This window comes from Bos taurus, chromosome 9 (genome assembly GCF_002263795.3).
Source record: "Bos taurus isolate L1 Dominette 01449 registration number 42190680 breed Hereford chromosome 9, ARS-UCD2.0, whole genome shotgun sequence".
NCBI classification, from domain to species: Eukaryota; Metazoa; Chordata; class Mammalia; order Artiodactyla; family Bovidae; genus Bos; species Bos taurus.
Genome location: NC_037336.1, coordinates 38,999,190 through 39,022,920, shown reverse-complemented (window position 1 = coordinate 39,022,920; position 23,731 = coordinate 38,999,190). Strand labels below are relative to the sequence as shown.

The 23,731-nt window shown below is 35.9% G+C and overlaps 1 protein-coding gene across 7 annotated transcripts in view; it reads right to left on the bottom strand.

Annotated features, from left to right (window-relative positions):
• REV3L (REV3 like, DNA directed polymerase zeta catalytic subunit) overlaps window positions 1-23,731 on the bottom strand; it is a 178,112-nt gene that overhangs the window by 85,288 nt on the left and 69,093 nt on the right. For 6 of the 7 annotated variants that reach the window (XM_024996589.2, XM_024996590.2, XM_059889687.1 and 3 more), the window contains exons 4-9: window positions 21,586-21,746; window positions 14,180-14,279; window positions 7,651-7,745; window positions 6,985-7,089; window positions 5,916-6,000; window positions 5,680-5,831 (exon numbers count right to left, since the gene is read on the bottom strand). In XM_024996589.2, the coding sequence (XP_024852357.1) occupies window positions 5,680-5,831; window positions 5,916-6,000; window positions 6,985-7,089; window positions 7,651-7,745; window positions 14,180-14,279; window positions 21,586-21,746 (698 nt within the window). The remainder of the gene's footprint in view (window positions 1-5,679; window positions 5,832-5,915; window positions 6,001-6,984; window positions 7,090-7,650; window positions 7,746-14,179; window positions 14,280-21,585; window positions 21,747-23,731) is intronic. The other variant, NM_001206172.2, reaches the window with a different exon arrangement.

Genomic DNA, 23,731 nt, shown 5'->3' with positions numbered 1-23,731 from the left:
AAATGGGAAGATATTCCATGCTCTTGGATTACAAAAATTAAATCTGTTAAAATGGCCATGCTGCCCAAAGCAATCAATATATTTAATGCAATACCTATCAAAATACCCATGACTTTTTCTCAGAACCAGAATAAGCCTAAAATTTATACTTTGGATATAGATTCTGGATCTCCTAAAAGATCCAGAATTGCCAAAGCAATCCTGAAGAAAAAAAAAAGCAGGAGGTATAACTCACCCAGACTTCAGACAATCTACAGTAATCAAAACAGCATGATATTGGCACAAGAACAGACATATGGATTAATGAAACAGAATACAGAGCTCAGAAATAAACCCACACACGTTTCCCCACAGGGACCACTCTGTTCCCCACCTGGACTACTCTGTTCCCCACGCGCATTCTATTTTTCTGCCCTTGATATTCAGACTTGAAAATCAATGTTTTCAACCCAGGACATAGCTAGAGTGTTTAATCAAGACGAAAGAACAAAGAAGAAAACTACAAAAAAACAGGTCATCCCAAAGCAAAAAAACAAAAAACCCCTAAACTGAGATCAGTGAAAACAAAGCAGGTTTTAAAACTAATTACAAAATAGATAAGACTGGCAAGAATGATCACAACAAAACAGAGAAAGAGTAAATAAATTACATTAGAAATAAAAGGGGAAGTGCCAAAGGTAAAAGAGACATATTAAAGGAACACTGTGAGCAACTTTATACCAAAAATATGAAAAACTCAGATTAAATGGGTAGTTTCTTAGGAAAAATATGATATAAACTCTGATTCAAACAGAAATAAAAAACCTGAGTAAACCTGTAACAATTAAGGAAGATAAATTAATAGTTTAAAATCTACACCCTTTATATCCCCCATGGATTCCAGGCTCCTCTGTCCATGGAATCCTCCAGGCAAGAATACAGGAGTGTAGCCATCCCCTCTCCAGGGGATCTTCCTGACCCGGGGATCAAACCTGGGTCTGATCCTTTGCAGGCAGATTCTTTACCATCTGAGCCACAAGGGAAGCCCTTACTACCCTCACCCTCACATAAAAATCAAGCCACAAAAAAACCTGTTTAAGTCTGAATGGTTTTACAGATGAGATATATCAAATCTCTAAAAATAGACTATATCAATCCAATAAAAATTCTTGAAAGGAGAGGTGAAAAATAGGAAAAGCTCTACAATGCATTTAATGGGGTTAAAGTATGAATGCTTCTCAATTCCTGGAAGAAAAAAAAAACCCTAAACAAAATTATTAGCAAAGTAAACACAGCAATGCTTAAAAACACACACATTATGACAAACAAGGATTTGTTTCAGGAGTGCAAGGACAGTTTAACATTAGATACGTTATTAATGTGACTACCATATTAACAGAGTAAAAGAGAAAAACTGATTATGTCAATAAATTCAGAAAGAAAAACTTGGTAAAACTTAATATCCATTCTTGCTTTTAAAAACTCAAATTTTCCTTAGCAAGCAAGAAATAGAAGATTTAATTGCTATTTAATAAACTGATTAAAATTTATCTACCAATGCTGCTGCTGCTAAGTCTCTTCAGTCGTGTCCAACTCTGTGCGACCCCATAGATGGCAGCCCACCAGGCTCCCCCGTCCCTGGAATTCTCCAGACAAGAACACTGGAGTGGGTTGCCATTTCCTTCTCCAATGCATGAAAGTGAAAAATGAAAGTGAAGTCGCTCAGTCGTGTCCGACTCTTCGCGACCCCATGGACTGTAGCCCACCAGGCTCCTCCATCCATGGGATTTTCCAGGCAGGAGTACTGGAGTGGGGTGCCATTGCCTTCTCCGTATCTACCAATATCCTGTAGTAAATTTCATAATTAATGATGAAATACAAAAACATTCCCTTTTAAGCCAGGAAGAACACTTTTATGATTTCTACTTAACATTATTGTAGAGTTCTTAAGCAGTGCATTAAAACATTAAAAAAATATAAGGATGGGAAGGGAAGTAAAAATTATTTTCTGATAATGACTCTACACAGAAAATCCAATGAAACAGATATAAATCATCAACACTAATAAAAGTTGTTGGATATAAGACTGACACACAAGGTCAGTGAAGATCCTAATATCAGCAATTAGAAGATGTAATTTTTGAAAGATAAATTTACAACAGCAACAATTATGAGGCACCTGGCGTATATCTAACAAAAGATATTAAATATTTTTACAAAAAAACCCACAAAGCTTTACTTACAGACAAGGAAGAAGACCAAATAAACTGAGAAATATATCATGCTCATAAATGAGATAATTTGGTATATAGAAAGATTTAAAATATTTCTAAATCGGTCTATATATTCAATAATTTTCCAATAAAATCTCAACAAAGTTCTCTTCAGAAACAAGACAATCTGATCTTATAATTAACATGGGAGAACTTTTTAAAAGATCCAAGAGTCATTAAGACAATTTTGAAGCTATTCAGAGATCTGCCCCTGATATATACCCATACTTACAAAGCAACAGTAATTAGAACAGTATGATATTAACATGGGAGAACACAACTGAGGTTGGGGAATTCAGTGAAAACAATTTTTTTTTCAATAAATGTGTTGGAACAACTAGCTCTTTATACCTAGAAAAAACAGATACAGTAAGATCCTTACTATGTACACAAGTAAAATGCAGGACGAATTGAAGACCTACATGTGGAAAACCAACTGTAAGCACACATAAACCTTAAGGATGAAAATTTTCATTACAGCGGGATAGGAAATAACATGTAAATCAGGTACCAAAACCAAACAGTAAAGGAAAAAAATTCTTAAATATAATGCTAGAAAGACATACAAAACACTCTTTTTAAAAAAGGGAAGAAAATGGGAAAAAAGACCAAAAATAAAGTTCAAGTCTGCTGCTGCTGCTGCTAAGTCACTTCAGTCGTGTCCGACTCCATGTGACCCCAGAGACGGCAGCCCACCAGGCTCCACCATCCCTGCGATTCTCCCGACAAGAACACTGGAGTGCGTTGCCATTTCCTTCTCCAATGCATAAAAGTGAAAAGTGAAAGTGAAGTCGCTCAGAAAATATCTCTACAATAAATATAACTAACAAGGGCTTGATATCTAGAAAACACAAGGAATTTCTACACATTAGTAAGAAATGTACATTAGTAAGAAAACGATTGATGCAATAGAAAATGAGCAAAGAACATGAATAAGCAATTCTCAGATAGAAAGACCCAAATGCTTATAAATACCAGTAATCAGGAAATGCAGATTCTGAAGAATGAGAATGGCAAAAAATGTTTGCATCTCACACTATCAAATATTGTTGAGGATGTAGGGAAGTAAAAGCTCTAACATTCTGTGGGAATATAAACTTAGGTATAATCATTTCATAGAGCAATTCTGTAATAAAATGTGACAGTTTTATTGTTAACATACCTCAAAATCTGAAAAACTGAGCACTAAAATGGAGCTTATAAGGAAAATTAAACGGTAAGACAAAATTTATGCAACTCTGTAACGAGAATACTAACAAAATCAATAATTGGTACCCCAGGAAATAAACTGCTCAGTCAGGCAGGCAGCTCAGTGTGGCTGGAAGCTGTCATAGTAGATATTAAAAATGCACAGGAAATAGTAGTATGGAAATTCTGGGTACATTTTGATTAGGATGGGGCTAGAAGATGCTAAGACAAAGCAAATCAAAGTAGAGCTCTGATCCAAAAGGCTGCCATTAAAGTACTTGGGAGAGGGTGTAACTTGTTCTGAGTCAGAGGGCACAACGCCAAGATGCAACTCTTAGGGAAGGAGGAAGCCCTAGGTGGCTGTAGGTGCTCATTTCTAGCTGCTTTTTAATACAGTCAAGAGTGCCTCTGCTGCCCATGCAGCAGTGAAAAGAGGGCTTTTCCTTTCCTGCTGAAGGTTGGTAATTCTACTCCTGCTATTCTGACTCCCCTGCCTAGAAAAACTGTATGCATAAAAAACAACTTCTGAATAAAACTTTCATTACACTCTTAACTACCAACCATGTAAAAACTAACTTCATTATAGAAACCCTGACAGAATAGATGCTATCTAAGGCAGAGTTTCAGAGATGGCAATGGCACCCCACTCCAGTACTCTTGCCTGGAAAATCCCATGGATGGAGGAGCCTGGTGGGCTGCAGTCCATGGGGTCGCTAAGAGTCGCACACGACTGAGTGACTTCACTTTCACTTTTTCACTTTCATGCATTGGAGAAGGAAATGGCAACCCACTCCAGTTTTCTTGCCTGGAGAATCCCAGGGGCAGGAGAGCCTGGTGGGCTGACGTCTATGGGGTCACGCAGAGTTGGACACGACTGAAGTGACTTAACAGTAACAGCAAGGTAGAGTTTAATAATACATACACCCTAAGACTTGGCAAATTATACTTTTATATGTTTTCTGTAGAGAAACTCCTGCACATGGCCACAAGGTGACAGATGTGACACTGCTAACCATAGTGCAAAAGTGAAAACCATCTAAGAGTTGTAGAGAATCAAATAAACTTGTTTAGTCTTACAAAAGAATGCTAATCAGCAGCTAAAATAAGTGACCTACAAACATGTAAGAAAGAGAACAGATTTCAAAGTTATTACTGCTGACACAAAAGATACTCAACATCATTATTAATGAGGGAAATGATAATTAAACCATAATTAGATGCCATTTCACACATACTAGGATGGCTATATAAAAAAAGACAGATAATAACAAGTGTTAGTGAGAATGTAAGGTCTCTGGAACCCTCATATACTGCTGATGGGAATTTAAAAGTGCAGCACCTAGGAAAACAGTTTGGCCATTTATTAAAAATTAAACACAAATTTATCAAATGACCCAGCAATTCTCTTCCTTGATATCCACTCAAGAAAAATGAAAATATATATCCACACAAAGACATAAACGTTCAGAACAGCATTATTCTTAAGGGCCCAAAAGTGAAAAGAACTCAAATATTCATCACCTAATGAATGAATCAATAAAATATATTGGTACAAGGCAATAATACTATTAGGCGATAAAACAGAATGAAATACTGATAGAGATCTACAGTATGGAAAAAAACGAAAAATATTATGCTAAGTAAAAAAGTACAAAAGATCACATATTTTATGACTTCATTTACATGATTTACCCAGGAAAGATAAATCTTGAGAGACAAGAAAACAGCTTAGTGGTTACTTAGGGTTGGAGTCTTTTGAGGTGAAGGAACTGTTCTAAAACTGAATTATGGAGATGTCAGTACAACTCTGTAAATTTACCATAAATTACTGGATTATATACACTTGAAATGAGTGAATTTTATGTCATGTAAATTATACCTCAATTAAATAGTTAAAAAATATAATGTTGAATGGAAAATGCAAATTGCTTAATCTATGCTAAGAAGGACACCATTTATGTAAAATTTAAAACCTAAAATAATAGTATTTGTTGTGGACATACTTATGTAAGAACACATAAAATCATACATGGTTTAACAATATGTATCAACTTTAGAATGATGCTTACCTTTAGAGATTAAGAAAAGGTAAAGGAATGAGAGAGGTTTTTGCTACATCAATGATATTTAGTTCTTAGGGAAAAAAATGAGCTAACTCAACTAAATACTAATATCTCAGTGCTAGATACACAGGATGTATATAATGGTATTTTCTGTATGTTTGCAGGAAAACCCTTACCTTTGCTCAACTCTGAATCTTTGTGGACTTCTACCATATTAGCTGGTGTACACGGAAGAATTTCATGAGACAGAACCTCAGAGTGCAATGTTAATTCAGCAGAGAACTCCTGGGATCCATCGCTGTAGTCCACAGATCCTGATAATGTTCTGCTTAATTAAAACACATCCTTTATAAAAAACTACATAACAAAGCAATAAAATTAGTTCTGAGATCTATAATAAATAACCACTTACACAGAAAAATTGTTCTCTTTGAGAATTTCCTGAAGTCTCTTCTGAAATTTTTTTTCACTTTCTGTTGCTGGCACAAACCTGCGATCTTTGAATTTTAAAAGTTCATTAAAAAATGTAGACAGCAAACGAATGAAATAGTTACCTTTTTCCTAGAGTACCTTTAAAATGGTAGCAATTTCCTATATTTGACACATATAACACCACCTAAAAACAGTCCTATTACATAAATCAAACAAAAAGGAAATGGTTGTTACTGAAGCTATAAAATTAAGCACTTAAAGTCATTTCAAGATTAAGTTCTATAAATTAAAAACAAAAACATTATTTTCTATCTAAAAATGTTATCATACACCATGAACCTAGAAATTTTTCCTTTATAAAATATTTCTATTTTAAAAGGCATAAAAGGCATTCAAAATTTATCAAAGGATTTTTAGTGTCCATGAGATTATAACACAAATTTTAATTGGACTTCAGTGTATGCTTACTACTGTATTTCAAATACATTTGCCTTTTAAACTGTCTTCTCTTCTTTTACTTTTATTTAATAATTTGTTGTATCCATGGCATTTAAAAAATTTCTTCCAATTCTTTTTGAATGTATCAAAGTTTAGTAACAAATCAAATGAGTATTTTCTTCAGAGATGTACAAGTTAATCAAAGTCAGAATTTATGACATACCCAGAGAAATAATTTGGGGACAGAATTTCATGGGTTACATTTTCAAAGCTTAATGAACTAAACAGTGTTTCTAAGTTGGGATTCATGCTTTTCTGTAAGTATTCTATAGCTCATTCGGAAATGCCAAGGTTAAAACACACTAGAGAATGAAAAAGGAGAAAAGGATAGAATGAAAACCAAGGCCAATGAAGATGTCAATTTCTTATGAGAGACAATGAGTGACACTTTCGATGTGAAGAATAATGAGAATAGGAAGAAAAATATGTAGAGAATTTAAATGTAGTTTGAAAAGCAAAATCTAATGTCAAGGTAAAAATTCAATGGCTTGTACTTTTTCATTAAAATATCCAGCTAAAAAAGTATCATCAGAGTATTATTAGGCTTGTACCTTGTGATTCAGGTTGACTTATTTGAGAAGTTTCATTTCTATTTCTTCGCCGTTGCTTTTCATCTTCCCATATGGCCTGTAGACCAGGGTTTCCACCAATTTGAGCTGTAATCACAATAATACTTCAATACAACAAGGGTCAAAGTGAAAATTACTTGCTTAAAAAAAAGAGAAATCCATACATTAAAAAAAAATAAATGTTGCCCTTAAGAAAAACAATTACCTACTCTGTGTAATAAAATAAATTATCCCAACCTACATTTACTATATTACTCCCTTTTAAGTTTCCTTACTAGTTCCCTAAAACCCCAGCAAGAGAATAAGATTCAAACATTTGATGATAGTCAACAGACCCAAAAGTCCCCTCCCTGGTACATAATCTGAAATAAAAAAACTAGCAGGCAGAGCATAGTAAATTCTTTTATAATGGCTAATTTATTTATTTAGTGTCACACTTACTTTATGTTTATACAAACAAACTCCTATGAATGAAGCATAAATGAAAAATGACTATCTCATCAGGGAACAGGAAAAAAAATCTTCATAATATTTTACATTTTCCTTTAATTTCACTTCCCTAGTGATATTTTCTTCCATACTTTTTCCATTCTTTGGTCATGGATTTTTAAAAATAAAAATATACACTAAGAATAACTGTGTATATACCTTCAATGTCCAACCGATTTAAGATATCAGCAGCTACAGCATCCACTTCTAATTCACAAGTACTCTGTGGTTCAACACCTTCCAGTATTAAAGAGCTGTATTAAAGAAGTATCAAAAGACACAATAATTACGTAAGAGAACATTTTCTTAAGATTTTTCTTAAATGATTTTTCATGTTTAAGGGGTAACCAGAAAGCCAGTGATATTTATCAATTGATAAGTCTACAGAGATCTTTTTGGGATCATTTTACATACTTTGGTTCATTATATTTTATATAAAAGGAATGTACAGGGCTTCCCTGGTAGCTCAGTGGTAAAGAATCTGCCTGCGGAGACACGAGTTCAATCCCTGCTCTGGGAAGATCCCACATGCTGTGGGGCAACTAAGCCCGTGCACCACAACTACTGAGCCTGTGCTCTAGAGCCTGGGAGCCGCAACTGCTGAGCCCACACGCCCTAGAGCCTGCGCTCCTCAACAAGAGAAGCCACTGCAATGAGAAGCTGTAACTGGAGAGTAGCCCTAGCTGTCTGCAACTAGAGATAGCCCGTGAAACAACAATGACCCAGCACAGCCAAAAATAAACAATACATAAATACATAAAATTATATAAATATATAAAAGGGAATATACAATGTTTCAGCATGTGGGTCATATCCAGAGCGAGCTGGGTTAAGACAATAGAGAGATAAGAGAGGGGACTCATCAAAAACCATACACATATGCAATTACTTGCCCAGAGGCATCTATCTCGGCAATTATTAAAAGATGGCTTTTAAAAATTAAAAAGGATGGTTTTTAAAAATTAGGAAGAAATATATACCAAGAGTTGAGGGGAAATAAACATATTGAAAAGTGGGCAAGTGATATTGCTCTCTCTGCCTTCAACGACTACTACTGAGCTAGGGAATACTTTTAAAACTTTCCATAACATGACAACTGTAAAACCACCCATGTCCAGTATTGGGATCATAGCTAGGAAAAGAGGTGATACCATAAGGTCATGTTTTAAGAGAACTGTATTAACAAAACTCATTCTCCATTGTCCATACCTAAGAAATAAGTTTATTTTTAAAAATTTATTTTTTATTTGAAGGATAATTGCTTTACAGAAGTCTGTTGTTTTCTGTCAAACCTCCACATGAATCAGCCATAGGTATAAATTTTGATGGATCATAAGCAATTGTTAAAACAAAGAATTTTTATAATTTATCTGTACACACAGATAGATACAGATATACAGACACAACACACATATATCTTTCTACCACTGAGGAGGGACATTCGTCAAACTATCACAGTATATCCATCTCTCTAACTTTCAGAAAAAGTAATTCGCAATACAGCTTGTCTAATTTAACAAACTAAGTTATTCCATGAAATAAAGTATCAGATAAAATAGTTTTGGCCAATAGTTTTCTCCTTTATACTAAAATGTTTCAGAATTTTGAAAGAATTATATTATAAATTTCAAGGGTGAATTTTCCAGTAGATGATTTGTGACAAAGGGAGGAAATATTTAAAAATGCAATTTCACAGTAGAAACTTACAATTATTTCCTGCCCTTATTAAAAACTACTTCAGACATTCAGAATAGGAGGTGTTACTAGGAAAAGGATATTGTTGCCGTTCAGTGCTCACATCTGTCCGACTCTTGCGACCCCATGAACTGAAGCAAGCCAGGCTTCCCTACCCTTCACCCTCCCCTGTGAATGAGTTTGCTCAAACTCATTGAGTTGGTGATGCCATCCAACCATCTCGTCCTCTGTCACCCCTTTCTCCTCCTGCTCTTAATTTTTTCCCAGCATCAGGGTCTTTCCCAATGACTTGGCTCTTCCCATCAGGTGGTGAGAGTACTGGAGCTTCACCTTCAGCAGCAGTCCTTTCAATGAATATTCAGGGTTGATTTTCTTTAGGATTGACTGGTTTGACCTCCTTGCAGTCCAAGGGACTCTCAAGAGTCTTCTCACAGTTCGAAGGCATCAATTCTTCAGCGCTCAGCCTTTTTTATTGTCCAGCTGTCACATCCATACATGACTAAGCTTCCCTGGTGGCTCAGACGGTAAAGAATTTGCCTGAAATGTGGGAGACCTGGATTCGATTCCTAGGCTGGGAAGAACCTCTGGAGAAAGGCATGGCAACCCACTCCAGTATTCTTACCTGGAGAACCCCTATGGACAGAGGAACCTGGTGGGCTAGTCCATGGAGTCGCAAAGAGGTGGACACGACTGAGTAATGAAGCACACCATGTATGGATGGACCTTTGTAGGCGAAGTAATGTCTCTGTTTTTTAATACTCGTCTACGTTTGTCATTGCTTTTCTTCCAAGGAGCAAGAATCTTTTAATTTTATGGCTGCAGTCTCTGTCCACAGTGATTTTGGAGCCCAAGAAAATAAAGTCTGTCACTGTTTCCATTGCTTCCCCATTTATTTGCCATGAGGTGATGGGAATGAATGCCATTTGTTTATATAATGTTGAGTTTTAGGCCAGCTTTTTCACTCTCCTCTTTTACCTTCATCAAGAGGCTCTTTAATTCTTCTTCGCTTTCTGCCATAAAAGTGGTATCATATGCATATCTGATGTTATTGATATTTCTCCCCACAATCTTGATTTCAGCTTGTGCTTCATCCAGCCCAGCATTTCACATGATGTACTCTGCATATAAGTTAAATAAGCAGGGTGACAATATACAGCCTTGATGTGCTCCTTTCCCAATGTGGAACTAGTTCATTGTTCATGTCCGATTCTAACTGTTGCTTCTTGACCTGCATGAAGGTTTCACAGGAGGCAGGTCAGGTGGTCTGGTATTTCCATCTCTTTAAGAATTTTCCACAGTTTGTTGTAATCTACACAGTCAAAAGCTTTAGCATAGTCAATGAAGCAAAAGTAGATGTTTTCCTGGAATTCTCTAGCTTTTTCTATCATTCAATGGATGTTGGCAATTTGATCTCTGGTTCCTCTGCCTTTTCTAAATCCAGCTTGAACATCTGGAAGTTCTTGGTTCACATACTGTTGAGACCTAGCTTGAAGGATTTTGAGCATTACTTTGCTATTATGTGAATTGCATGCAATTGTGCAGTAGTTTGAACATTCTTTGGCATGGCCCTTCTTTAGGAATGGAATGAAAACTGACCTTTTCCAAACCTGTGGCCACTGCTGAGTTTTCCAAATTTGCTAGCATAGTGAGTACAGCACTTTAACAGCATCATCTTTTAGGAAGTAGTTTTCAGAAATTAAAAAACTCCTTTCAGTAAATAGAAAAAAAACCTAGAGGGGTAGGATATGATGGGAGGTGGGCAGGAGGTTGAAGAGGGAGGGGACATATGTTTAACTATGGCTGATTCATGTTTATATGTGGAAGAGACCAAATACAATATTGTAAAGCAATAATTCTCCAATTAGAAATAATTTTTAAAAAACTAAAATAAATTTGAGCCTGCAAATATATGTAGGTCATTCATTTTAATTATGAAAGGTAGTTAAGCAATACAATGGTAATTAGGCAACTGTACCTCTCTGAATATTTCTATTCACAGCTTAACACAATATACCCACAAATTACAGTCACTGAGGGTAGAGCTCAGACATCTGTAATTTTAAAAAATCTCTTCAGATCATTCTGATGGGCAGCCAGGTTGAGATTACTGCAGTAGATTCGACCTTTGTGAATTCAACACCCTGGCAAATGACTGAAGGTCCATGATATGTAGTAATTTACAATGAGCCAGCAGGGCTTCCCTGGTGGCTCAGTGGAAAAGAACCCGCCTGCCAATGCAGGAGATGTGGGTTCAATCCCTGGGTCAGGAAAATCCCCTGGAGAAGGAAATGGCAACCCACACCAGTATTCTCACATGGGAAATCCTATGGACACAAGAGCCTCATGGGCTACAGTCCATAGGGTTGCAAGAGTTGGACACGACTTAGCAACACCACCACCACCACAGCAGGTAAGGTTAGTAGACTTGCAAACTCAGCACTTTCATCTCATTGAGTTTGTTGCTATTTGTTTCAGCCCTTGAAATAATATTGTGAAATTATTCAGATACTATTATCAATATTATTATTCAACATAATATTGTAAAATATTGTGAAATTGTGGAATTTCAGCCCTTGAAATTCCTTGTGAGGAATATAAAACATTTTGGGTTTAAAAAAAAAAAAAAGGTACCCAGAGGAAGGTGCTCACATGGGGGTAAAAATGAGACTAAAAAAATTTAAGAGTACTGATTTGGCAAAAATGTTTATGACGTTTTATTATTTGTATTTGATGAAATGATAGATTTTCATGTTTAATACAAGAAGCCTAAAAGTATGGGACAAAAATGTAGGTTGTAGCTAACCTACATTTATTATAAATTCTAGTTCTGAATACCTTGTCTAATTTCACTAGTTTACCATTTCATATCTTTGCTCTGTACTGTACTGTGCTCAGTCATTTCCAACTCTCTGTGACCCCATGGACTACAGCTCACCAGGTTCCTCTGTCCATGGGATTTTCCAGGCAAGAACTAGAGTGGGTTGTCATTTCCTTCTCCAGGGGATATTTTTAACCCAGGGATCGAACCTGTGTCTCCTGCACCAGCAGGCAGATTCTTTACCACCGAGCCACCAGGGAAGTTCATCTATGCTTTTAAAAGTAATAATTCAAATTTTTCATTATAATACACAGAGTTTCTTTAAACTAACTCCTAACCAGTGAAGCTTTACTATATAGTCTTATGACCTAACCAGAAAGATGCTTGCTGAAAAAGGCTTTCAATACAAATAAACCTTGATTTGAGTTGATTGTGCAAAAAACAACTTACGAAATATAGAACTTTGAAAACCAAGGGATCTAGTGAGTAGGTCAAATCCCTGGGTTAAGCTTATTTGTTCCAATTTCAGAGAGATAGAGGAACTATATCACAGGTACAAAAACGAGACAGAAAACAGTCTGTCGGTCACTTTGTTCTGGATTAATTAGAACTTGAATTTGATGCATTAAATAACACTCTCTCTAAAATTAATACCAATTCAACACAATTATAAAAACAATTCTGCTGTATCTGAGGACTCTAGAAGTACATATGTATGTATACGTGTATGACTTTACCAAAAAGTCCTGACATTTGCTAACTGAATCCAGAGGTAAGGCAAGTCACTGCCCACTTGGAAGGTTTTGAAGTCTCATTCTGGCGTAATATTAGTTATAAATCAACATACTTCTATCATTATTTAATGAGAGTCTTAATGTCAGGTCTTAAAAAGCCAAAGCAATTCTATAATATGGAAATTCTGTGAAGAACATATTAGTATCTTAAACTATATAAATTAAGCTCTAAACAAATACACTTACGGCAGCTTATCTTCAACCAATTAATAAATTCACATTTTATCATTAAATAAAAAGTCATTTAACTGAATACTTCTACTTTGCATCCTTCATTAAAAAAAGAAAAAAGCAAAAAAAAAAACACTTAAAACTTATCAGGTGACATATAAGTAGTGAAAAAGAAGACACCACACCACCCCATCAATACCCAAAGAATCAAGAAAGCTTGGGCAACAACTTTTTGGTATAAAACAAAAATCCTCTACTTCTATGTAGATTAAGATATTATGATAATTTTTATAGGTACTGATTATATATCTACTTTATAGTAGGGAAATCTAAGCCTTTAGAATATCTTACCCTCTCCAAGAGTCTAATAAATACTAAATAGTCAAAAGAAATCACAAACTGTATTATTCACATACACTACAATAACCCACTTTTTTTCTCACAAATATTCAGAAATATTTAGGGGTTATTTTTATTAAAAATATTTTCCATTTAGGATTGATTGGTTTACCTATTGATTTAAATATTTATCCACTGTACCATGTAACATATGGGATCTTAGTTCCCTGACCAGGAATGGAATCCCCCTGCAGTGGAAGTTTGGAGTCTTAATCACTGGACAACCAGGGAAGTACTGCTATTTAGGTTTTAAATTGCTTTTATATTATATGATTTTTACTTGACAAATTGTGTGTGTGTGTGTGTGCTTAGTCACTCAGTCATGTCTGACTTTTTGCAACCCCATGGACTGTAGCCCACCAGGTTCCACTGTCCACGGGATTCTCCACACAACAATACTGGAGTGCATAGCCATTCCCTTCTCCAGGGGATCTACCTGACCCAGGGATTGAACTCAGGTGTCCTGCATTGCAGGTGGATTCTCTACTCTCTGAGCCACCAGGGAAGCCCACTTGACAAGTTGTAGGACGTGAATTTAGAATGTACAAACAAGATAGATATTGGAGAGAAATATAAAAACTTACATTCAGATTCCTTTTATTAATTAGGGAATAACTAGGTATATTTTCAACCTATTTTCACAGTTTATTTTTGAAATCTATGATCCATGTAACATACTAATGTTGAGATTTGCTTTTTTGATAAACTTACAAAGAAACAATTTTAAAATTAAATTATGCTAACCACTGATTTCTGAATAGAGTAGGACATATGTAACTAAGTTTTCTTTTCCTTTACAACATTAACTAACCTTGGTATTTCGCCTTCTTCCCACCGAAATAAAGTACCAGTAAGGGAATTTTTTCCTGGTAGCCGATCCTTGCAAGACCCAGTCAGATGCAATGGATCACCTAGAAATAAAGGCAAAAGTGTTAAGTTCCACTTTTAACTTGCATATAATTACTCTTTAGGTAAATTAGTATACAAACCACATGACTAGTTCCTAAAACTGTATCCTAAAAATTCATAAACGTACTGGAATGCATTTGCCCAGTGGAGAGTAAGGATTCCAAATGGAGAGGGGGGAAAAGTATCTGCAATATATGGATATGAAAGAGAAATGGCCACAATACTTTCATACCAGAATAAAAGTATGATACATTTAAACACACCATAGTGATAGGTGTGCTTAAAACTTCATTTAAAAAAAAAAACAAGAATTTTTGTAGACTTTAATCTAAATTCCTAGGGTATTCTGTATGAGCCTCAACTAAAATTCTAGTGGAAACCAGATTCCAGATAAAATTCAAAACATACTTTAAATACTAATCCTTGAATAAAAAGAAAACACATAATGCATTCCAAAAGTAATGGCAGTAACAGTGAGTGGAAAGCTGGGGCAAATGCAAATACAATTTGACCAGTAGTTGGAGAGAACTACGCTTTTGCTTAGTTATCCCAGATGCATAAACAGAGTCCAGGGGCCATGCTTTGGAAATGGTCTCTAAATGTTAGCAATCTTTTTGTGATCTCTTAAGAGGAATTTACATTTTCAGATAAACAAAGCTTGAATAAGTGCCAAAGAAAGAATCCCAACATAAAGTATTTTTTTAACTTCTCATTTTATATTGGAGGATATCTGATTAACAATTATGTGTGAGAAATACATTAAATTTGCAATCCTCTTCAACTAAATTTAATTCTTATTTGGTGAGCTTGATCACAAAATTATGTAATTAATTAGACTTACTATCTTTGCTGCTTTAACAAAACATGTATCAAACCATGTAAGTGGTTCCATCTACCTTCAGAAGTTTTTGAAGGCTTCGGTGTTATGCAACAAGACTATTTATATGAAATACTTTGTAAGTTGTAAATTACAAAACAGTTATTTTCTAATAAATGTATATGAATGAATAATCTACATGTTTACTAATTACCAAGTTACCTATCATAGTATTAAAAATCACACTTTACCTATACTTTTTGTATTATTTTATAAATGTTTTTGTCATTCTTTTCAACTCTGGATGTTAAAAATGTAATATAAAGTCACGATGGAGAATAGTAAAAAATGCCTCTGATCTAAAAAATATTTACTCTAAGTACTTCTATATACTTCACCTTAATAATATTTCCATTTCACTTGACAACTGAATATATAACTAAATACTAAGACAAAATGGTATATGCATACATAATATTAAATTTTCTAAATATTTTTCACTTTTAAATTTACTTTCAAAAGACTATATTATAGACATTATCTTGTTTTACAAGATTAAAATATTAAGTTATGCATATTAACATATTTATAATAAGAAGTTTACTGTCCATTTAATATATCTGAGATAACATGATAAAATGTAATACAAAAAATAATTCACCTATTCTTTCCATTTCAGTATAATCTTTAATCTATTTTTTTTGAACAAAACAAAAACATGAAGGTTTATTTAACAATGATAAATTAAAACACAAATTTTATTTCATCATACTTGAAATCTCTTTTAATTTTCCCCAAAGAAATTTCATAAATTTCTGCCTTCTAGTTGTCCCTTCCAATACTCACCTAACTAAAATAAATGGCTTACATACATTTGCTAATTAAGACTCTTCTCATCTTTTTCACCTATTGGAAACAAACATTTGTAAAAAGGACATCCTTTTCCTATAAATACCTCCTACACATTCTCTAAAACATTTTCCATTCCTCAGTCCTTCTTGTACTCCCAGCTATATTTGACACTGATAACCAACCTGCTGTTCCCCCAATAACCTTTTTACTTTGCAAGAATTTTAGATACAGAAACATTACAAGGATAGTACGGTTTCTGAATACTGCTTATCACATCCTTCCCATTGTTAACATTTTACATTACCACAGTATATCTATCAAAGAAACTGACATAGGTACATTCCTATTAACTACTATGCACTTTATTTAAATTTCACCAGTTTACCCAATACTGTCCATTTTCTGTTTCAGGGATCTAAAGTAGGATACCTCACTGTAGTTAGTTACCATGTGTTCCTAGTCTCCTCTGCTCTATTTCTCCGTCTTTCCTCATTTTTCATGACCTCAACAGTCTCGATTACTGGTTAGGTAACCTACAGAATGTCCTCCAATCCAGGTTTGTCGATGTTTTTCTTATGACTAGATTGTTATTATGAGTTTTCGTGAAGAATGCCACAATGAGGTATTTTTATGAAGAATACCACGATGATCACATCATATGAGAGGGGACATGATATCCAAATAACACTATATCCAATGACTGGGACTGCTAACCATCAGTACTTGGTTAGGGTACATTTTTATGGATTTGATGACTGTAAAAAATCATACCACCATGCAAGTAACATGCAGAATAATTCATCCGAAAAGTTCCCCTATATATTTGTTTTGTAATCAATATTCCACTCTTCTCCAATTCTTGGCAACCACTAATATATTTTCCATTTCTATAGTTTCACCTTTACTAGAATGTTATATGAATAAAACCATACAATTTGTATATGTTCCTGGTTGTTCAGATGGTAAAAGCTGTCTGCAATGGAGGAGACCCAGGTTCAATCCCTGGGTGAGGAAGATCCCCTGGAGAAGGTAATAGCAACCCATTCCAGTATTCTTGCCTGGAGAATTCCACGCACAGAGGAGCCTGGTAAACTACAGTCCATGGAGTCACAAAGAGTCAGACACGACTAAGTGACTAACACATATAACGCATATACAACTTGTAGTCTTTTAGGTCTGGCTTTCACTTAGTAAATGAATTCAACTTTCATCAATGTTGTAGGAATCAATATTGTGATGTGTTTCACTGATAAACAGTATTTCACTGTATTGGTATATAATCATTTATCCATGGCCCCCACTAAGTGGACATCTTGGTTACTTTAGATTTTTAGCAATTATGAAATAAAGCCATTATAAACTTCTGCATACAGTTTTTGGGTGGACATAAGTTATTTTCTTCTTTGCATTGGGGTATAGCCAGTTGACAAACAATGTTGTGATAGTTTCAGGTGAACAGTGAAGGGACTCAGCCATACATATACATGTATCCATTCTCCCCCGAACTCCCCTCCCATCCAGGCTGCCACATAACATTTAGCTGGATATAAGTTTTAAATCACTGGGTAAACATATAGAAGTGTAATTGCTCGGTCCTCAATATGCCAGCAAATTTGGAAAACTCAGCAGTGGCCACAGGACTGGAAAAGGTCAGTTTTCATTCCAATCCCAAAGAAAGGCAATGCCAAACAATGCTCAAACTACCACACAATTGCACTCATCTCACACACTAGTAAAGTAATGCTCAAAATTCTCCAAGCCAGGCTCCAGCAATATATGAACCGTGAACTTCCTGATGTTCAAGCTGTTTTTAGAAAAGGCAGAGGAACCAGAGATCAAATTGCCAACATCCGCTGGATCATGGAAAAAGCAAGAGAGTTCCAGAAAAACATCTATTTCTGCTTTATTGACTATGCCAAAGCCTTTGACTGTGTGGATCACAATAAACTGTGGAAAATTCTTCAAAAGATGGGAATTCCAGACCACCTGATCTGCCTCTTGAGAAATTTGTATGCAGGTCAGGAAGCAACAGTTAGAACTGGACATGGAACAACAGACTGGTTCCAAATAGGAAAAGGAGTTCGTCAAGGCTGTATGTTGTCACCCTGTTTATTTAACTTATATGCAGAGTACATCATGAGAAACGCTGGGCTGGAAGAAACACAAACTGGAATCAAGATTGCCGGGACAAATATCAATAACCTCAGATATGCAGATGACACCACCCTTATGGCAGAAAGTGAAGAGGAACTCAAAAGCCTCTTGATGAAAGTGAAAGAGGAGAGTGAAAAAGTTGGCTTAAAGCTCAACATTCAGAAAACGAAGATCATGACATCCGGTCCCACCACTTCATGGGAAATAGATGGGGAAACAGTGGAAACAGTGTCAGACTTTATTTTTCTCGGCTCCAAAATCACTACAGATGGTGACTGCAGCCATGAAATTAAAAGACGCTTACTCCTTGGAAGGAAAGTTATGACCAACCTAGATAGCATATTCAAAAGCAGAGACATTACTTTGCCAACAAAGGTTCGTCTAGTCAAGGCTATGGTTTTTCCTGTGGTCATGTATGGATGTGAGAGTTGGACTGTGAAGAAGGCTGAGCGCCGAAGAATTGATGCTTTTGAACTGTGGTGTTGGAGAAGACTCTTGAGAGTCCCTTGGACTGCAAGGAGATCCAACCAGTCCATTCTGAAGGAGATCAGCCCTGGGATTTCTTTGGAAGGAATGCTGCTAAAGCTGAAACTCCAGTACTTTGGCCACCTCACTCGAAGAGTTGACTCATTGGAAAAGACTCTGATGCTGGGAGGGATTGGGGGCAGGAGGAGAAGGGGACGACAGAGGATGAGATGGCTGGATGGCATCACTGACTCGATGGACGTGAGTCTGAGTGAACTCCGGGAGTTGGTGATGGACAGGGAGGCCTGGCGTGCTGCGATTCATGGGGTCGCAAAGAGTCGGACACGACTGAGCGACTGATCTGATCTGATCTGATAGTAAGTCTATATTTTACATTACAAGAAATTGGCAAACTGTCTTCCAAAGTGACTGTACTATTTTGCCTTCCCAAAAGCAATGAATGAAAGTTGATGTTCCCATTCTTACCAGCATTTGTTTATTGCTAGTTTTTGGATATTACCCATTCTAATAATGTGTAATGGTAGTTCTTTGTGGTTTTAATACGTATTTCCCTTGGCACCCCACTCCAGTACTCTCTTGCCTGGAAGATCCCATGGACGGAGGAGCCTGGAAGGCCGCAGTCCATGGGGTTGCTAACAGTCGGACACGACTGAGCGACTTCACTTTCACTTTTCACTTTCATGCATTGGAGAAGGCAATGGCAACCCACTCCAGTACTCTTGCCTGGAAGATCGCATGGATGGAGGAGCCTGGTAGGCTGCAGTCCATGGGGTCGCTAAGAGTCGGACACGACTGAGCGACTTCACTTCACTTTCCCTTAATGATATATAATGTTGAGAATCATCTTTTCCTACATTTGCCATCCTTGTATCCTCTGTTGACATTTCTGTTCACGTCTTTTGGCCATTTTTAACGGGGCTGTTTGCTTTCCTATTACTGAGTTTTAAGAGTTCTTTATATATTCTTAGAGACGGAAATGTCAACCCACTCCAGTATTCTTGCCTGGAGAATCCCATGGACAGAGAAGCCTTGTGGGCTACAGTCCATGGGGTTGCAGAGTCGGACATGACTGAGTGACTAACACTTTATATATTCTAGATATAAGTATTTTATCAGATGTATAATTTGAAAATATTCTCTCCCAGTCTGTGTCTTACCTTTTCATTTTTCTAATATTACTTTTTATAGAAAGTTTTTAACTTTGACAAAATCAACTTGTTAGGCAGATTTTCTCATTGTTTTCTTCTAGAAGTCTGATAATTTTACATTTAAGTCTGTGACCCATTTTAATTTTTACCCAGGGTATGGAATGTGTCTGAGCTCTTTTATTTTTTTATTATCTGTTTGTCTGTTTTTTTATCTACTTTTGGTTGCCTTTGGTCTTCTTTGCTGTGCCAGCTTTCTCTAGTTGCAGTGAAGGAGGACTACTCTTCATTGTGGTGCATGGGCTTCTCATTGCACAGGCTCTAGGGCGTGTGGGCTTCAGTAGCTGTGGCTCACAGGCCTAACTGCTCCGTGGTATGTGGAATCTTCCTGGATCAGGGATCAAACCTGTGTTCCCTGTACTGGAAGGTGGATTCCTATCCACTGTACCACCAGGGAAGTCCTGGGCTCTTATTTTTATTTTCTGGTATATGGATACCCAATGACTCCACTACCTAAGGAAAATTTCTAGATTTGGCAGTCTTTTTTAGTCCCAGGAGACTCAAACTGGGCTGAAATGTCTCAAAGTGGTTCCACTTCCTACTTTGGGCATGTCTCTTTGAAACCCTCCCTCCCTCTGTGGAGGATTCCAACCTGTCCAGCAGGTCCTGAATTGCTGCTTTTAGTTCCCTCACCTAGTAAGGCAGTCTCAATGGAGGCAGCCAGGATTAGCAAAACCTCTCAGGGCAAAGGCTGTTTTCAGCACTCTGTTTCCTCTTTTGGCCAGTATTTCTTTATTGTTTGTAATCTTTGTGATACATTTAAGATTAAAAACACCAAAAAACAAAAAAACCTTACCTAGCTCTTAAATTAGTTTTTATGAGAAGGTTGATCCTATTAACCTCATCATTCCAAGGAAAAAAATCCTCCCTGGTTACTTTTCAGAGCACAGCTTGGGTATGGCCGAAGAAGTGCAAGGAGTTAAGCCAAAAAAGAACAGCGGGTAAACAACAAGAGAAAAAAATGCGAACTTTTGGTTTTAAAAGTTTGGCAATGAAAGAAAAGAAAAAAATCATAACAGAAAGGACCACAGAATTGCAGGACAAATGCTGGTTTTATTTTATCTTAAGTAGAAGAGAAAGAATTCAGCCAGAATAAAATGTAAAAGATGCTAGAGTATTTTAACCAGAAATTCTATTCCTAGGTATATGCCCAAGAGAAATGAAAACATATGGCTATGTGAATATTTGTACATGAATGTTCATAGCAACATTGTTCATAATAGCCAAAAGAAGGAAACCCAGACATCTGTCATTGATTAATCAGTAAATGATGTAGTATATTCACACAACAGAGTATTAGCTGGCCATAAAAAGGAATGAAATACTGATACATGCTATGACATGGATGAACTCTGAAAACATTAGGCTAAGTGAAACAAACATATGATTCCATTTAAATGAGATGTGCAGCATGGGCAGACAGAGAGACAGAAGGGAGATCAACCGTTGCTAAGAGGTGAAGGCATGGGAGGACTGCGGGAGATTGTTACAAGACTACGGGGCTTCTTTAGAGGTGCTGAAAAATGTTCTATATTTGACTCTGGTGATGGATGCACAACTCTGAATATATTAAAAACCAGAGCTGTCCATTTTAAATGAGAGAATTGTAAGGAATAAAGGTGTTACCAAAAAAAATTGAGATTCTTTTCCTGATAAACTATAAGATATTTTTGCATATTTCTTTCTATTCCTTATCCACTCAGCACTTACTTTTAAGTACATATTATTTTATAAATCATCAATTACATAATACTTGTTTAAAGCTTTAATTTGAACTTGTGAAATTAACCTTACTTTTCCTCCTTGCTTTTCGGAACTTGACAGCAGCCAGATTTATTAAATTCATTCCATACAGATTGTAGTCAATGAAGAGCTGTAGGAGGTAGGGAATATGCGCTTCATGAGGCTGATAAAATTTATTCATTATGGCTCCACTTTGCAAAAGTTCACATATCCTAAGTTAGAAGAAAAAGTTATACCATAAAATTATGTTTCCTAAAATGTTAAGTGAAATAATGGTTATACAAATATAGAGAACAAACATATTACTCTACAACACAAAATTTTCATTTCAGTTTTACTCAAAATTTATTTTTTTTGGCAACTGAAAGTTTAAATCAAGTTTTAAAGTAAGCTGCAAGCTCTGAAAGAAAATGAGAAAAAATGTCTTAAATGAATATTTTGACTTCTAAAACCAATTTAATGCTAACTATACTGAAAAAGCTAACATGTCTGAAAAAAGGCTTTTTAAAAAATCCAGGAAAAAATTTTGAAAAGATTATACAACAATTCTAAAAAAGGACATATGATTCAATCAACCACACAGAGATGTTACCACTTTTGTTATTTTTCTTCTCTGAGTAATTTGTCCTTCATATTGGGGGGGTACAAACAATAGGCAATTATAAATAACGTAAAGTACTATGCGGGGGAAGTATATAAAACATCTAGAAGGGACAATAAACAGACTGTAGTTTCTGCATAGCCTTCTTGGAGAGACGTCTCTAAGCAGAACAATGAACTAGAAATACTTTTTCTCAGACGAGAAGGAGCATTTCATCCAAATAAAACTGAATATGTCAAGGGTCACAAGAAAACGTGGTTATTTGGGAACTAAAACCACTGAGTGAGGCTTAGTGACAGAGGCTATGGTGGTGGTGGTGGGAGAGTAGAGAGGTAATGAGAAGTCAGATCACACAGAGCCTACTAACGTATTTGAAGAGGTCATAGAATTTACCTGTCAAGTGAAGAGAACAGGAAAACTGAAATGACCAGGTTAGCTAAAGAAAGAAAAACACTAGAGACAGAGAGTGAGAGGGTACTGTGGAAAAACTAAGATGATGGCAGCTTTAACAAGGATCAAGGAAATGTATTGATTCAGGAAGCATATGAGGAATAAAATGGTCAGGCCTTGATGACTGACTAGATGCGGGGGGTGAGATAGAATATACGTTGAGGATAATGCCTAGGTTAAGCAGCAAATTGGTGGTGCTGCATTTATTGAAACAGAACAGATTGGAAGAAAATAGGTTTATTTGTGGATTTTTATTTGGAGAAGGAACAAAGACAAACTTGGTTTTAGACAAACTGGAGTTGACTGGTTTTAGACAAACTGGAGGTATACTGGAATGTTCAGGTAAATATTAGAAAAGATGAGGTTAAGGATAATTTTATTAATAGACGAGAGACAGCAAACATATTTTGAGGCACTGTGTATTAGGCACAACTGGTGTCTAAACTCAGGTGCTCTAAATGCTTAATCTCAAGTAATACTTACTACAAAACTATGGTAACTACTGTTATCTCCATTTTATAAACAGAGAAGTTGAGTCTTAGATCAAAAACTTACCCCAAATCACACAAACAAAAAATGGAAGAGCTAAAATTCAACTCCAATTTTTTCTGACTTAAGATCTCTTAACTATAGTGCTATTCTATTTATCCAGTAGATGGTGTGATACACTGATCAGGAGCTCTGAAGGAAAATTTAAGCTACTGATATGTATTTGGAAGCCAAATACTTATAGATTAAAACAAAAACGATGGAAGTATGTAAGACCGTAAAGTGAGGGGAACACATATAGAGAAAAAGATAAATGCCCAAGACAAAAGTCCAAGGACCAACCACACATATGTTAAAAGAGGAACCAACAAAATGGCATAAATATGAATGACCAGACAGGTATGAGGAAAACTAGAAAAATGTTTACATCAAAGCAACCTTATTTTAAGGTAGTGTAAGCACTGATGGACATGAGGTCAAAAGGTAAGAGGTGTTAATTGGATTTAACAACACTGAGGTCGTTAATTAAGGAAAGCAATTTGAGTGGAACCCCTGAATTGGGCAGCAGAATTGGAATTAAGTTAAAGAGCAAACGGGAGATAAGATACTGGACACACAAAGTATAGCTAAATTCTTCCAGGAGAATAGCTGTGAGTA